The sequence below is a fragment of the Papilio xuthus genome, unplaced genomic scaffold (genome assembly GCF_000836235.2).
Source record: "Papilio xuthus unplaced genomic scaffold, Pxut_1.1 DF826938.1, whole genome shotgun sequence".
Taxonomy (NCBI): domain Eukaryota; kingdom Metazoa; phylum Arthropoda; class Insecta; order Lepidoptera; family Papilionidae; genus Papilio; species Papilio xuthus.
Genome location: NW_013531711.1, coordinates 1,374,265 through 1,392,972, shown reverse-complemented (window position 1 = coordinate 1,392,972; position 18,708 = coordinate 1,374,265). Strand labels below are relative to the sequence as shown.

The following is an 18,708-nucleotide window of genomic DNA, read 5'->3' as shown; positions in this document are numbered from 1 at the left end:
CATTATCGTGGATTTCTGAGACCAAAAATCTTCAATTAAAACATATTGTCATGTCTTGTCGAAGATAATAATGGATATCTTTATGCAGAGATTCTAGTCTCAGAAACTCGCGGTTACATACACTAAAGGGTCTATCACGAATATTTGTGACATCCCCTTTCGTATCGTGATCTACAAAATTTGTATTAAATTTCCATATTTTCATTTTTAAAATAGGACCATATAAAGTTGTTAAAATAAATTTTATATTTAAATATTATGTTCACAGAATGTTTTTGTTCAAAATAATTGTCTATTTAAGTATTACATAAATTTGGGCAAGCAATTTATCGTCAGGAAATCGGTCTTTATCGGAAATTGCTTGTCCCTGCACTCTGTAATTTTCCACATGAATAATCGGCAACATTATAAACCAATTCTCTTCGATGTGGTCCTCTGATGATAGTTTTAATGTATATATAACCTTAACAAATACATTTAAAAAAGATCATTTTTTTTTATATCATAAGGTGGCAAACGAGCGAGCGGCCACCTGAAATCGCTGAAATAGCGATGTGACCGTTGCCCATAGACATACGCAATTGCATATGCGTTGCCTACCTTTAATCGACGGAGGAGAAGATGCACAAACAAAAAAAAATATTCTCCCTTCCCATGCATCCTCTCATCCGGAAAGTCCACTTCCACTTCCCATCCTATCCTTATAAGGAAAAGGGTGGGAGGGGAAAGAGGACTAAATTAGGCCTCCGGGATGCACACTCATCAGACGAAACGCGGAATTGCTTCCACTTCACGCCTGTCTTCTGTGTGGTCGTGGTATTTCACCGGGCGAGCCGGGCCAATTCGTGCGAAGATGTTAAAGCGGGCTCTACCGCTGGTAATTTAATTTCTCGAGAGATATATTTTCTATGAATATATTTTTTGTTACAACGCCTCAAGTATTCTAAATTTACAGGTTTACTGAACCAAAGAAATATCAAACTTGAATTGAAAATTTTATTGAAATCGCAGACAAATTCAGTTTATTATATAATACAATAATTCGAACACTTTTTAATGAAGTGACTTAACTTTAAAATAGTGTTAATTTTTTAAACTGTATACGTATGTAAATAATATAGATATTATGTGATTCTATCTGCAGATACGAAATGGTCATAAAACGGTTCACTCTGATATACTGAATCGAGTTTTCCAATGAAAAGACCATTCCACGAAACAGATTTTGTGCAAGCGGATTCATTTCAGCGCTTGCCGCAAGCTACTATATTCTTATTTCATTTCCGTTTTAACATTTTTTTTTATTCAAATATTCAAAACATTAAATTTAGAATATAATCACGTTTACATCTGTGCCTACAAATTAATTAGCAAAACGCATCATAACGTATTTTTAATTATAATAAAAAAAAATTAAATAAACATGAAAGAAGATCGACTAATCTAACCTAACTAAGCTAAGTAGGAGAAGCCGAATAATCATTCTATAAGGCACTTTGTACACAATACGAAGTTAATCTTCGAAACCGGGCGATTTTAGTCGCTACACGAATTACTCAATACAATAAGGGCACGCGTCGGCGACATTTCTATCCATCATCGCCAAAGCCAGTCGCTCGCAATCCGTTTGGCAAAATCGTCGCGTAAAGGGCGCCATGATTTTCAAGATGGCGGAGCAAATCTTTACCGTTGACATGTAATCGCTATGACTATATTGACCGAATGACTCGCATTGACGATTCAATGCGTGTACGATACACGCGACTTAAGGACACAATATTAGTTACAAAGATTTACGTTACCTTGTGAACGAAGGTCCTATGTATACAATATTTTTATCGCGTGCTATTTTCATATTAATGTGTATGAAAAATGAATTTCCAAAGCGTTAGTAGTAATTATGAAAAAGTAACCGTTTCCGTAGTTTCAGTCGAAGTGCCGTGACCGGTAAAATCACGTTATTTCTTAGTAAATCACGTGTATCGCAACAAAAGTAGTCCGACAAACAGTTTACAGTTAAAACTTATACTTAGAAGTATTTGAAACTTTTAGTCGCATTATATTGTTTCCTTATTAGTGTAAACGTTATACAAATTAAGGTTTTTAACATGTTCGTTATTGTTTTAAAAAAAATCTAACAATCAATTTATACTGGTGAAATATTAAACATGTTATGACTTACTAGAGACTATTCTTTTTTTTAGAGCGTCAATGGCTCAGGGGTTTTGCCTTGACTTGCAATCGGCAAGTCCTGGGTTCGAATCCCGCCATATATTATACCAATGTGTTGTACGATTTCCGATTTACATATGTATCTGACGTTCTTACGGTGAAGGAAAACATAATAATGCAACCTACACATATTTGAGAAGTAATTCAAAGATATGTGTGAAATCAACCAACCCGCACTTGTCCAGCGTGGTTGACTATGGCCTAATCATCCTTAACTTAGGGTAGGCTCCGAACCCCTCGTTGGTGAAGTATAGCTGATTATGATGATTTCTTACTTGTTTTGTATACTTGATCGCGATAGCGTAAACTCAGTTTTCTATAAATAAACGATCGTTAAATAAAAATTAATAAGTCTTGTCCTCGAACTTTGAAAAACAGAAATCTACTGCGCCCTCACAGAGAATAGGAGAAAGAAAGATTATTATCTAACTAATATTATAAATTTTAAAGCTAACATGGATGGATGTTTGTTAGAAGGTATCTCTGAAACTAGACTGTTTCAGAGATACGGACCTTGATGAAATTTTCCACAAATGTTGAACACAGATTGGAAAACTGGATAGGGTACTAATTTTTAATTCCGCCAGACGGAGTTGCGGACGACAGTTTGTTGTGAATATATCAATAACCTAAAAAAATATTAAATGCATATGTTATAGCCTTGCCTGTTTCTAATTCCTTATATCTGTGTTATCTAAAGTTTACCTAAATTCTTAATATAATGTCAATAACACCTAAGAAGTTGCGATATAGGTAAGACAGTTAAAGTTGTAGCTTAACTTATAACTTTATATATAATTTACCAACTTCCAAACTCGTGTTACCGACTCACTTGACGTTGGGTAAGACTTCATTACCCAACTCAATTAACATATTTCAATCCGAATGATTTTGAATTGATTTTTACAATCTTATCAAACCTAGATTTAATAACGTCAGAACGATTGTCTTAGCTCGTTCATTGAACCATAAAGAAAGGTACTATAAGATTGGTATGTCCGATAAAGACAAAAAACTAGCATCGTTTTCATTAGGCAAAATAAGTTTACCTTTTACCTGCCTGTGAATTTCCACAGACAAAATATGTTTTTTTAAACAGAAGGACAGAAAAATTGTTGTACTAAATTACGCACAGAAGGATTTAATAATATTAAAGTAAATATCAAATAGCGAATAATTTATTTGGTACACTCTCAAGATATCTGGCCGGATAATTAAATCCGCCATTGTTTCGTTCACTTCCTTGAAATAACAATCCTTTAATGCAAAAGGATCTTTCATCTTTGTGCTTTCTTTGGCAAATCCTGGTATTTTTGTGAAACGTCGAGGAATTGAAAATTTATTCTTTTTTCGCTTCAGCAAATGAAGTGAGTTCTTATTAATTGGAACACTCTCTCTAATTAAATGTAAATTTTATACCTGAAATTCGTACTTTTACGGAGCAAATGCATTTTACAAATGAAAATGGAACTATTATTTGTCAATTTTACATGGATATACACATATAAAGATTTACATTTTTTTTTCATTTAATTTTTATATATTCATCGAAGATATCATGTCTAAAATCTTATATATAAAATTCTCTTATCACAATGTTAGTCACCATAATAATCCGAAGAGGCTTGGTCGATTTTTATTAAAATTTAATATGCATATTCAGTAGGTCTTAGAATAGGGAATTATCTATTATTAATCCCGCACGGACGAAGTCGCGGGCGACAGCTAGTTATATTGTGTTATTTTCGGACTCTGATGTATATTTGTGTTATAATCATACATAATTCTTTGTAAATTTGCAGAAAAAAAATTAAGAAGTATTATCGTAAAATTATTAAGCATTTAAATTTTCTTTTTGATATAAAATTGTTAGGATGATTTAATTTACTTGAAATTCCTTAAAGTTACGAAATAAACGCATCATTGAAAAATCATACAAAAAGTTTTCCTGGCTTGGGAATCGAACTCTGGATTGGTAGAGCAACAACTCAAAGATACGCTATTCGCTAGATAGTCGTCAAGTGTTTTAATAAATAGCTGTAATATTTTCTATTTATCTAAAAAGCTTAGTACGCGGTTTGTGATCGGCATTAAATGACCAATAAGGAACAAGTTTCAGAACAATTTCGCTGTAAAATTGAACGCGAAGCTAATTGAATAAGCTAATGAAGTCTTACACAAAGTTTAATGAGGAAGTCGGCTCCACGGTTTCGTAGTTAGAAACTAATTTCCACTTTGTCATTATGAATAATCGATTGTTCTAGAGATGTTATAAGTTTTTAAATATTAATCAGCGGCGCAGAGTTATATTAAGTATATACAATTGATGATTTGTTTATTTTTCTTTTAATATACACTAGCTGTCGCCCGCGACTATGTGCGCGTGAAATTTAAAAAAAAATCTTCCAGACTATATTCTTCATGTGGGCCAAATTTCAACAAAATCCGTTATGTCATGCCAGAGATGCCTTCAAACAAACATCCATCCATCTATCCATCTAAACATTCGCATTTATATAAGTAATATAGTAAGATAATTTGTTTGCGTTGTTTTAGATTTTGTAGTAAAGAATCATATCATAGTTTATATTACCTACAAGTCAGTACAAAATATACTGCTATCTCAGTTTTATTTAGGAGGAAGAGAGGGATGCCAATATATTCTTGTACGATGAACTCACGCCAATTGTTTTGAGTGACAAACTTAACACAATACAAACGGACTAGAATTTTTTTTCAATTACATTGTTGGAGATGCATTTCGAAAAATTCAAAATAAAGATCTTTCTAAAAGTCCATATTGCTGTGTCTTTTGACTGTGTCGTTACTTTTAATCACATTAAGGAAGTCGTCACAAAGAAACTCTTAAGAAATTGCACACATCATGCTATCTCTTAAAGAAATTCGTCTTGTAACATTGCACCAAAAATGTTAGAGTACGTAGCATTTTTCTCTCTGAAATAAATTTTAAGGTAACATTAATTTAGATCACAAGATTGGATAAAGAAATAAGTATAATCCTTTTATATCGTCTTAATGTTCTCACGATCGAATAAAGCATTTGATAGAAGAGAAATTTGTACGTAGTTCACGAACAATGGTACCTAATATGTCTCATTCGACGTCGGTTTGCAATGAAATAAAAATTTGGCGTAGCAATTTGTCCCCACAACGCCCTCCTTTGTGGGAAACTTATATACCTACATCGTCAAACAAGAGCTTTTGTCGATTTAAAAATGTTGATATGACATACTTTCGAACTGAGTCTTTTCACGAATGGAATACCTTCTAATGTCACCGTAAAATTGTAAGTATAGTTATATTTTAATCCGACTGTAATCTGTTGAAAAATTGTAACTTTAAATCATTTGTAACTTGACTTATCTTTCTTCTTCATATTAATATTAAAATATTAATAAACCGATTCAAAATATATTTGAAGCGTCTAAAATAAAAACAGACTACAGCATTTTTAATCTATTTTTTAACAAAGAAAAAGTTTGTCAAGTATGATTGGCTGTTAGGTTCTTTACAATTCAAATTCTTATTAAAACGTATACTGTACAAGGAAATGAAAATCAGAGATAATTGGATATGACAAGAGTTTTGGGAAAATATATGTCGGAAAAATGGCGGACAATGACCTTGAGCATACGGAGTAACATTTAAAATTAAATATTATGTAAGTCTACGTAATCGTACTAATATTATAAACGTGTATGTTTGGATGGATGTATGTTTGTTTTAAGATATCTCGAGAACGGCTGCATCGATGAAGTTTGGCATAGATAAAGAACATAGTGGACAAGAACTACTAATTAAGCATTTTTTTTAAAGCCGCGCGGGATAAGCAAATAACTATTAAATTATTATACTCAACTGCAAGAGGATTTATTCTTATTTTCTGTCTTTTATCTTGCAAATTTACTATAGTAAATGGGTATAAGAAACAAACATAATAGAAAAAATATAAAAGCGTTACAACACAAAAGGCTTAGTACACATTCTAAGTAATCAGACGCCCTATAGAATCTAAAGGTACGAAGTACATCCGGACATTGTATTCGATACAAAGGAAATTTCAACATGAATAAGTACAATAAAAACATACTTTTGTAACCATATAAGTGTTGCGATATTGAGAGCAATCATTACGAAAAAATCTGATCTTTACTCATCATCATCAGCTCAGTATACGTCCACACCGAGGGGCTCGGAGCCTACCCAAAGATAAGGGTGACTAGGCCATAGTAAACCACGCTGGCAAAGTGCGGATTGGTTGACTTCACATATATCTTTAAATTTCTTCTCAGACATGTGCAGGTTATATCGCCAGTTTTTCCTTCACTGTAAGAACCTCGAATAAATGTTCATATGTAAATCGGAAATCGAAAAACACATTGGTACAAGGCGGGATTCGAACCCAGGACCTGCAGATTGCACGTCAAGTGCTTGACCCCTGAGCCATTGACGATCTTTACTACACTAATATTTTTAGACGAAATGGTTTTCCAGTCCTTCCTAGTGCTTTCCAATTCCTGTTTTCTTTATTCAAAAAAAAACTTTGTACAAAAAAAATAGGTTTTTTTCCAAGAAACATAATGTGAAATTAAACTTGTAATTTACAAAAATGGCTAAACGTTGCAAACGATTATGTAGATTGCTAGTACATTGTGTTACAGGTAAGGGATCTTCTTACACTGGGCCAGGGGTAACAAACATTTTAGATTTTAATAAGATTACAAGGCGAGATTCTAAAACGACACAAAGAAGTTTTGCAAAGAATCTCTTTATTAATGTTTGTATTTGAATTTTATAAGTGAATATTTTTTTTGTAACATGAAATCCAAACCGATTCCAATTTGAAAAACAACTATTTTACACTATCGACGATAAAACTTAGGTGTAAAAGACATATTTTAAAATTAAATTCATTTAATCTGTAAAAGAATACTTAACACAAATAATATACCAATGTGTATTTCGATTTACAGCGGTACATTTATCCGACTTTCTTACAATGAAGGAACAAATCGTGATGAACAACATATCTGCGAAGAAATTCAAAGATTTCTGTGAAGTCAACCTACTTACTGCAGTCATTCTCAAGAGCGTCGGTGGCTCAGGGGTTAAGCACTTTCTTGTGATCCACAGATCGTGGGTTCGAATCTCGCCATGTACCAATGTGTTTTTCATAAGTTAATTTATCCGAAGTCCGATGCAACCTGCATATATCTACGAAGAAATTCAAAGATTTGTGTGAATGCAACCCACACTGAGCCAGCATGGTTGAGTATGACCTAGTTACACCTAACTTAGGGTATGCTCCGAGCCCCTCAGTGGGGACTAATAGTAAGCTGATGATGAAATAGTGTACACAGTGTGTTAAATCAAAAATGTATTAGGACTAGTGAGTGTTAAATAAATTAAAAGATTTAATTCTGTAAGATCAAAACAATTAATTAAAGGAAATAGTGAAAACGATAGATTACGATTTTTCTTTGCGTGTAGGGAAACTATCAAAAGTGAAATCGTTTTTAAAGACCTGCCTGATTGCTGAACATTCATTCAATTAGTGCGCGCGAACCGATCATTACGAGTATTATTTTAAAAGTCGATCACCAAAATACGTTGAGCTCCGATAACTGCCGTGACGTTTTTCACTTATTGAATAAACATTAAATATGCAGGTCATTTGAGCTGGTTGTTATTTAAAATTGTCGATGTTTGACTGATGAATTAATTATTTATGAATGGGTGTTAATTTCTTTTTGAATTGCATCTAATTTTTTATAGAATATTATGAAAAGGTTGTTTTCTTTTGTGTATTATTTTTATATGTGTTTTATTGTTCTTTATATCAAGCTTTAAACTTGGGTACTTATAGTGAGCTGATGATGATGATTCAAGCTGATTAAATCCAAATGGCATAATAAAAGGGGAAGAAAATGTTAATATTCTTTTACTGAAAATAACTATCGATTTTCTAACATTGTGTTGTGTCAAAAAGTTACGCACATCAACTTACCGAGTGTCATAATATATCAAAATCTAGTAGTCAGTAATTGGACTTAAATGGGGTCAAACTTTTCGCATATCTGTGAAACTAGAAATTTATGTGGGACCACTTACGTGAAGTTAGTAATAGCTTTCTGCTAAATTTGTTTCTGCGCAAATTGAAACTTTTACATTTTAATTTATGAGCTTATATTACTTATATTTTGCCTTTGTACAAAACATTTCCTAATAATAGGAAATATCTTAACTTCAAAATTAGCATCAAAATAGAAAAAATAATAAGTCAATTTCAATATTTTAACGTTTCTATCAATGTTAAAAGAAAACCAAATACTCAGATAGATAGATCTTTATCCATGATCAATGTTTAGAACTTTAACCAGATGTGAAGAACGAATATTTTTTTAAAAAACAATATCTCCTTCAAGCAAACTTCTTTTAAGAAAACCTCAATGGGTATTAATAATTACATTAAGGTAGCCATTTAAAGCCTTTGTAATATTTTTATGGATAACATTCTTCGTAAAATCTTACAACGCATGCTAATCTTCGTATAATTCAACGGTCTCACTTGTCAACTGCGCGCACGCAATTAAGAGAGCAATTCCCTTAGACTCTTGCAGACTCTATATCAGTATAACAACAGCTACGGGACAAATAGGACGTTGTCTGTGCTCTGTTTAACGTTGTGCTTTTCATTCAGTTTGATTACAGACTGTGACATATTGTTTTGTGATGGCATTGAAATATACTGTGACTTTAGGCTTGTTCGCGCTGTTTTTAGGTAAATTCTTTTGTTTGTTTTGGTTTGAATAGAAAATGTTATGTGGAGTTTAATTATTAAGCTTTTATTTGGGTGATTAGCATATAATTGTTTGACATTTAAGTTTTTGTGATATTACAATTAATTTTATTTCAAACACTTATGTTGTTGAAATGTTTATGTAAAAATTACCAGAAGAAAGAAGAAGAACACTGGTATTATTTGAATATTAAATAATTAAAACATAAAAACTTAATTTAAAAAAGTTTTCACTGCGAAAACATCTACAAAATTTTTGTCATCTCTATTTTCAAAGTCAGAAGGATGATGAACAAAATAAAAAAGGTCCAACGGGAAAATAAATCCCATTCAGCCAATTAATCTATAGGCCGATTGGTCCAACGGGAAACACCCGTAACATTAGTAATCCACAGTGATATTCGCACATTTTATATTATCATAAATAAACGCAAGCAATCACATTAATGTAAAAAGGAAACCTAAGAATCATCTTAGAATATCAAAGAAAAGAGATTAGATTTTTTCTTTTAACCTATAATTCTTTGTATCATGTATACAGAACCATTCTCCCGATATTAAAGCCTCAGTTAACCTTTAGTCTTGCATATTTTTCTCACAGTAAAATAGACTTGCAGATGCTGTTGTTAATCATAAGCAATTGGTAGCAATTAGTTAATGGCCCGAATGGTACTCATAAAAGGGACGCCATAACTTTACTTATTGTTTTGAAGAGGACATTAAAAACATTGAATTGCTTTAATAAAATAAACGAATCTTTTGAGCCTTCACGACCTATTAAGAGACTATTTTTTTGTTTTTTTTTTCATGTTACGATAAGCTTTATTAATATTTTATTTGTAAAATAACTCAGTCATTTGTTATGTCGAGAGATTTTAAAACAGATGAGTTTTTTTTTTTAAATTAAGATATACTGGCTGATTTTAAATTTTAAATTAAGAATAAAAATAAGTAAAAGTTTTTTCCACAAATGTTTATTCATACCATTGCTCGAAAGTTTATTTTTTTTAATTTGTAAACATATTTAGTACATAGATACATACAGTTTTCGTCAGAAACGAACGATGATATAGAGATAATTCTTATATAAACACATTTCATACATTCATACATGCTTAGAACACTTAAATAGGAAGAGGAAGATCTCATCACTAGAATTAAGGACCTCCGGATAAAAGCTGTACACTTAAAAAATCTTGCGAATCGAAAAAAAATACCATAGTATAAAATAATGTTAGAGAAAGAAAAAAATTACCATACACGCTTAACTATACAATTTATTCATAATGAAAAAAAAAGTGAAAACTATATTTAACACCTATTTATAATAGGCATACAATCCTATCTGCTTTTTTACATCCGCAAATTAAACATGTTGACTAATCTAAATATATAAAAGAAAGTCGTGTTAGTTACACTATTTATAACTCTAAAACGGCTTTACCGATATGGCTGAAAATTGGTGAGGTGGCTTAGAGCCAGGAGACGGACATAGGATACTATTTATTCATTTTTTTTTCTTTTATGCCTTGAAAAGTTGCTTTTTATTTAACTTACTAATATTATAAATGCGAATGTTTAGATGGATGTGATGTGGATGGATGGGTGGGCTACAGAATTAAGTTTTTTATATATCCACGCGGACAGAGTTGCGAGCGACAGCTAGTAGAAAATAAATGAAAAATGACAAAATGTCACTTTTGTAATGTCTCGAAACATATAATCAAATACAAAATAAACATTAAAATGATTGCTTCTAAGCAATTGTATTTCATCTTAATATATTCTAGTAACTAAGGTTCATTGCCATCCTGTGATGCGGGATCATATTACGATGTATGCACTTCGGTAATTGCTTTTCATTCCCTTAATTATCGTAACGACAAGCGTATCCAGTCTCGAAGTCAAAGATAGGATGATCAATGTAACTCCCTAACCGTCCCTAACCGTAGTTTTCTACTGTTACCGTTGGTTTCTGAGGCGAAACCCCTTCAAAACATATTGTTATGTCAAAGATTTGGATTATATTTTTATACATATTTTAGTCTCGGAAACCAAGTCTTCAAAAACATACATTTCTAAGAACCTATAGCTAGTAAAAATGATAATTCCAAAAAAACTAGGATTTCTTTTTATCAAGTTTTTCATTCATTAATTCCAGTTACGTTAATCTGATAGAGATTAATATATTTTATTTTTTATTTATTCATTTTACAGATACTCACTCTTATCCATCGTAAAATTTATTATTTTATTTCTACGGTTTTTATAAATATAAACTAAACGCGAAAGTTTGGATATATGGATGTTTGTTACAAAGTATCTCTGAAACGGCTCAACGGATCATGATTAAATTTGGCACAGATGTAGAACATAGCCTGGAAAAACACATAGGCTACTAATTAATTATTGATATATTTTTTAATTCCCCGCGGACGAAGTCGCTCGCGACAAATAGTAATGATCCTTAATAGCCTGCTCGTCTATCACTCGCGTTTGAAAATATGTTTTAAAATAAATTAGCTGTCAACACAGCAATTGTACAGTCATATTTCTTCCGCCCCTCACGATCTCTACTATCAGAAGAGGCGACGTCCTAAATATGGTACATTAAAGTATCAAGGCGCGCACGACCGTCCAATTGAGCATATTAACTGTACTCTTGAATCTTGAGCATCAAGTGATATGCTTATAGCGTGACTACTTGATTTCCAGCGCTAATGTTACGAATAAAACGCATAAGAACTTATTCCGCACGTCGTTTAAAAGCTTATATATGACTATCTATGCCGTGTTATGTGTAAATTACGTTTAAAACTTAATTACAATATCATAGGATAAATACTTATATACTGAGATTAGCAGAAATTCGAGAAAAAATTCATATCTCGGTTTTTGGACAAAATCTCGAAGTATACTTTTCAAGCATCTTAAATAGAGTAAACACATAAGCTTTGAAATATTTACCGTTGTCATAGAATTGATTTGCATACTAAACAAGCGTAATGAAAGTGTTTTATTATCATCATGGTAATAAACGTATGACGCGCGCGTGTTTACGATTTATTGCGTACTCAAACAATTGTTTTAAAGATGGGGCATGAATAGACTCATTCGAGTGATCAAAATGAAGTCCTTAAGTTACAGTAAAATTAAACAAGATATGATGGCACATTCCCCTTTCAAATATTTGATAATATTCTTAATTACGAGCTCGGTGACTCTGAGGTTAAACCACGTAATCTGCCGGTCCTGGATTCGAATCCCGTCATGTGCCAATGTGTTTTTCGATGTACATCTCTCCGACGTTCTTACGGTGAAGGAAAACATCGTGATGCAACCTGCACATATCTGCGAAGAAATTCAAAGATATGTGTGAAGTCAACTAACAGTACTGGGCCAGCATGGTTGGCTATATATACTATGGCCTAGTCACTCCTAACTTAGGGTAGGCTCCGAGTCTTTCGGTGGGGACGTATAATGAGCTGATAATAATTGTTAATTATGAAAATAGAATTTATTAAAATGAAAACTAATTTATTGGCATGTTAACTTCAAATCCAGCCATTTTAAATACTAAAATTAGCTATTTGTAAATTAATTTAACACATGATTGATTATTGATTAAAATAAATTGCTAATTTGATACGATACTATTAAAAGTACCGACTTTAACTCGGAATAACTCGGATTATATATTTGGTAGTAAATTCTTCACATTTTTAGTAGGCGTTATTTATTAATAGCCCGACAAAACCTTTAAATTATTTCGACCCACAATTTAATGAAATACTTAATGTAGGTTGTCTTAAATATATATAAATAACAATATATTTATTTAGATTTTAGGTAACTAGTTAAGAGTTACTATTATAAATAATTTAGTTTATTTTTGGAACTGAGCATACTAAAGGTAATATGAACAATCGAGATTATATTTTAAGATTTACTGAAATAAACAGCTCACTATACGTCCCTACAGAGGGGCTTGGAGTCTATTCTAACGGGTGACTAGGCTATAGGTAACCACGCTAGCCTAAATTGTTTGGTTGACATCAAACATATCTTTTGGATTTCTTCGTAGATAAATGTAGGTTGCATTACGATTTGCTCTTTCATCATAAGACATCGGATAAATGTATTATACATATGTAACTAGTAAATCGAAAAACACATTGGTACATGTCGGGATTCGAACTTGCGAACTGCGGATTACAAGACAAGTGCTTAACCCCTGAGTCACCGACGCTCCTGAGAATTACGAGTACATTTGACTGCAGTAAGTTTTTGGATAAATTTTAAATAATATATTATTACATAAAAAGAATAAAGTATAAATTCTCTGCTATCTGTGTTAACGGAATACCAGTAGGACAAGAAATATATTTCCCATGTATAAAATGTTTTTTTTTTCATTTAACGTAGACGCAATGCAGTCGTTGTTTACACTATTTTATGACTTTATTTAAGTTAGTAAATTGGTTCGCGTGGTCACGAGTGGATTAAACAATTAATTATGTAAATGCGAAGGTATGAACAACAGTTTATAAGCATGGGTCACGCACGGGCGTCGCGGTGCAGTGGAAGCGAACCTTAACGTGTGCTGGGTGTGTTGTCACATTAATTAAACGGGAATTACACTAAACAATGTGGAAAAATAACACCGGCCAGCTACATATTAAATGTAAACAAGCGAATGCTACGTATATAATTCACATGAAACTGTAATTAAAGAAAACGCTTTGTTTGTTTTAAGCTGTTTTTAGCAAAATATTCTTAACCAACCAGTAATAAAGTAAAAGTATTTTTTTTTAAATCTTACATTTCTTAATAGATTTTCAGTTAAATATTGGTTTTGTAAAACAAAGATAAAAGATGAAATGTGTTTCCACAAGTTATTTTATACAATAAAATTAAATATGAAAATATTTTGTTGTATTTTTTTCGGTATATTTCCAGAAGTAGCAACAGAAGGAATTCATATAAATATAACTAGCGTTTGGAAGCCGGACTTCGGATGGGAGGTGACTTGCATGTGGGAGACACCACCAAATGACACCCTCCAGTCGGTGCGATTGCAAAATAATGGACAGCAGTTCATGATCTACAGACCTGAGGCAAGTATTATTTCTAATGACTTGAGGCAATTAATTCAACTGACCTGAGGCAAGTTTTGTTCAACGTAAACGAGGCAAATTTTACTTCCTATTGACTTAAGGCAAATTTTGTTCCTAAGCTAAATTAGTTGTCATTTCCTTCACCTGCACAACAACTTACTCCTCGCATATTGTTTCTTCTATAATTAAGTGATACTTTTGTTAAGTTCTACAAGTCATTCCAGTGAGAACCGAGAGCTGTTCTTCAGATACATATAACAAACATCCATCCATCTAAACTATCGCATTCATAATATTAAAGTAAAATAGCTTAAAAATCACCTGCCACCTATTTTATTTGCAACTTACACGTAATGGAACAGCTCATTTATATCTTTTTCTACAGATACACGGAGCATCTAGAGCGGAAGCGTTCAGAACACCAGAGAACGTGATGAGCGTCGATTGTACGTTAACCGCGACAAAGGGTCGCAAAGGGCGTTGTGTCCTCACAATCGAGCCCTACCAGCCGCCATCGAGTGATTTCACGTACACGTGTGAAGTGTCAGGAGAGAGGCCGACCTTCATGATTGAGAGAATGGATTACGTTGTTAAAACCATTGGTGAATAATTTTACTTACGCACGCACTCGTTTCCTTTCCATTGTTGTAATTTTTATACAAATTTTTGACGAACTAATTCATCGTGTATAGCTTAATTTGATGCAGTCTTATAGAGGTGTTTGCGTCTCTGATCAAACTATGTGTAACATCAACAAAATATTTTTTTGAGACCAAGAAGAAACATACACTTTAAAAGCTAATTCATATTTAACCGTGATATAATTCGACACAAAATAACTTATTTATAGACAGAAATTATCTCATTTATTACTCTATGACTTTTAACCTTAGTAACGTAAACAATAACGATATGTATTATATTTAATCTACAACTTCGTTATACGTCAAAGCAAGTTATAAAATTACTTGTTTATTTTATTTCTTTAAATGTCTGTATAAATTCGTATAGTACCACCAAGCAGTGCGGAATTGGAATACAAGAAATATGATGAAGTTTCTCCTGGTCGTGTTATGATGAACTGCACATCTTCTGGTTTGCCAGCACCGAACTTGCAGTGGACTGTTGCCAATGATAAGGTAAAGATACAAGCAGTAGCAGCGTCAATATAGGGCGAGGGAGTGGGCGCCAGGCAGAGGAGGCAGTCCAAACGCCCCTTTTTATCCGACTCTAGCACCCGCGATACCCTCTAAGATAGCATATCTCTGGAAGATTTCCCCTGGTACCAAAAAAGTGGCGCAGCAAAACCCATCACCCAGGGCGCCGGAAATACTTAAAGCGACCCACACTAGAAATGTAAAATTATATACATAAAAGGTCTTAATTTATACCTAGCCTCAGAATGATTAAAATTCAGATAACAAAATACTTTTAGCATACGCGGGTACGAATTTGTCAGATGTAATGTATCAGATAAAGCGTTTTAAATTAAACGTAACGTTCACGACAGGCGTTAGGGTTGCCTTTTATCATTACTTTCTGCTCCCTAATTTATTTTCTCGCAAACCATTTATCAAAGCTCATATTTGTATGCCATATTATTGTGACGTGGTAAATTTGATAAAAAAATATATTCCGGATTAGTGATATTTGTCGTATTAAATTTTTATTAATCGTTTAAAGATAGCATCAAATAATTTGTACATTTTTTTTATTTTTTTTTTCTCCGAAATACAAATCGCTTTGGAAATGACAACACTTTCTACTGTTCTAACTAATGACTTCGATTTTATCAGAACTGGACAATTTAGGTTAAAAGTCCAATAAAACTCATATTTTTTTAATATATTTTTCACTAGAATTTTGTGTTTAAGTACTTTTTACTATATACTTCGACCTTGGAACTCTTACTTTGGATTCGTCAATAGATTACAATAAATGTTTACGTAGTTTTCAGAAGATTTAACATGTTATTAATTTAACCGTAAGATTACACTGCCCAAAAAACATCCCCCCCCCTTTTATCTAAAAAAACCTAAGTTGACAGTATTGTTATTTGGGGTATGGAAAACCACGCTAACATTTTTCTATCACACTGTTGTCCACTTCTTAGCTCTGCTTACAATAAATTGTTGACAGGTCCAAGCTGACTTTACTGGAAGATTCTGGAATAGGACAACAAAGTTATGGCATGTTTGGTCTTTCTTTGCATACACTCGAGCAGATCCTTCAACAACCGTTACATGTAGTCCTGAAGTATTAACACATGAAGAGCTTCTCAAAGGAACGCCTGCTACATTTAGTTCTGCTAGTATAATAGGTATGTTTTTGTTTATTATCCCCAAGCACATTGTAAACGAGCAAAACTATTTGCCAAATTGTTTAATAGTATGCTGGGAAATATGAAAAAAAGGATCTTAAAATGTTTTGTAGTTGATAAATGTTTGATGAATATCTTTATCAAAGAAATATGAACGTTTACTGGAAGATTAGATGTGATAAACACAGTAATTGATGTAACTCTTATGCACACTTCAAAAGCTTAGTTATATTTTAAAAAATCTCACATAGTAAATCATGTTTAGCGTAATTATCGTCTAGTCGTCTTTAATTTATCTTGCTAACGTTGTCTCCTTTTCGTCGCATTTTCGTACTTGACGCTAAATTGCCAGAAAATCGTTGACGAGACAAGACTGGGATTTGTAGTAATTTGTGAGCTAATTAGATACTAACTTCGAAGAATTTACTCTAAGGTTTTCAATTCAACAGCATAATTTAACTTAGTCATACAATTTTTTAAATATACTTTTTTCTAATGTTACTTTTTAGCAACACAATTTCGGGATTTCAAGAAGTTTGGAATTGGTAGATCGGATAGTATTTGGTCAGATCTCTGGTCTAATCATGTTGGTTACCCTTGACATATAAAATGACCATATAGTATCTCTATATAATCTGTATTTGTCTATTGTTATCCGTATGTTCCCACAGTAACAACTCATAGAGATAATTGTTTTTTTTTTCAGATTCAGCCAGCACTTTGATAGTGATGTTTACAATTATGATTTTTCTTCGGTGACGTTTGATTTATGAATAAAGGAAAGAGATACTTAAATGAAACAAGACATATGATATAGATTATATTTCGACAAAATATCGTTATGAACGAACTTTACAATGCTGCGGTTACACGTATTAAATACCCGTAATATGTAAATATTCCATACGACGAAAAGAGTTACTTCGCACAATATCTTTAAGAAACTCTTTTCGTCGGATGGATCGTATAGTAAAATTTAAATATAGAACAAGATAATAAAAGCTTTGAATGACACTAGCATACTAAAATGTATGGAACCTTATGAAAAAAAATGGATGGCTGAATTCGTTTAGCGATTCATCATCATCATCATCGTTTAGCGATTGATAAACTATATTACAATATTATTTATAATTAGCAATATTTTACATTGTTAAATTAATAAATATGTTATGAACTATAGTACTGATGGAGTGCGATATACTCAAAAAGCTCCAGTGTAACCGCAGCTTAAGAGTTTATATTTGAATGTTGGCAACACTGTATTTCTATATCATTGGCCAGTTAACTGTCATGTATGTATATTAATTTCGTTTTTTAAGTATAATGAACACTAGCTATTGTGGCATTAAATCATGATACTTTTGATATATAAAACCGTATAAGTATTGTACGTTTATTGGCAAAATAAAATGAGTATTTTGTAAATACGTTTTTGTCATCTGCCGCCAAATGCTATGCAGTGTTGCCAACATAATTAGGAAATCTTTTAAATTGCGTTCAAGTCATTAAAGATATTCTTAATCTTAATTAATAATTCGCAGCAAAATAAAAGATTTTTAATTTAAAATTAATTTAATGTAGATTATTATTATTTTCCATTGAACCAATATTTGGTATACTTTATGGAATTAAAAATGTTTATTAAATTTAGCTAATAGTTAATATGGACAAAAATTATGAATAAATAATTGTTTTTTTCGTAAAACATTTTAGTTACCATAAATGCGAGATTTAAAAATGTTAATGCATTTATTTAATATGATAGGATGATTATGAATGTAAATAATAAAATTATTTTGGACGTATGACATTAAATTGTTTGTTTTTTTTTCTTAAAAATAAAATAACATTTATTATGACATATGGATAATATATAGTTTTTACAACTAAAATACATTTCAATAGGAATTGTGACTAGATATTTAACTTAGGCAGTAGTACCCGATTAATAGTGCCTTTAAAAATGTGACAAATTACTCAATAATAAAACTGAAGCCAGATTTTTTTTTCAATTTTTCACCTTGAAATGTCAAATTTAGTTATGATGAAATTTAATGTTTTTTTTTTAATACGAGGACGATATTAACTCTTTATCCACACCAAACGACTAATGTTAACTATCACAGTGCCTTTCTCAATTCATTTTTCTCTTTTCCTTCTTATTTACTTCTATTCTCTAGTCTTTTAAAAAAATGCACAAATATTTGAAACATGCG

At 31.9% G+C, this 18,708-nt stretch overlaps 1 protein-coding gene across 1 annotated transcript; it reads left to right on the top strand.

The window, feature by feature from the left end:
* The first annotated feature begins 8,850 nt into the window (after positions 1-8,850).
* LOC106121806 (uncharacterized) lies at positions 8,851-18,156 on the top strand. The gene is made up of 6 exons (XM_013317622.1): positions 8,851-9,034; positions 14,012-14,169; positions 14,555-14,771; positions 15,181-15,308; positions 16,309-16,489; positions 17,196-18,156. The coding sequence occupies exons 1-6, from the start codon at positions 8,986-8,988 to the stop codon at positions 17,246-17,248; spliced, it is 786 nt and encodes a 261-aa protein (XP_013173076.1). The 5' UTR covers positions 8,851-8,985; the 3' UTR covers positions 17,249-18,156.
* The last annotated feature ends 552 nt before the right edge of the window (positions 18,157-18,708 follow it).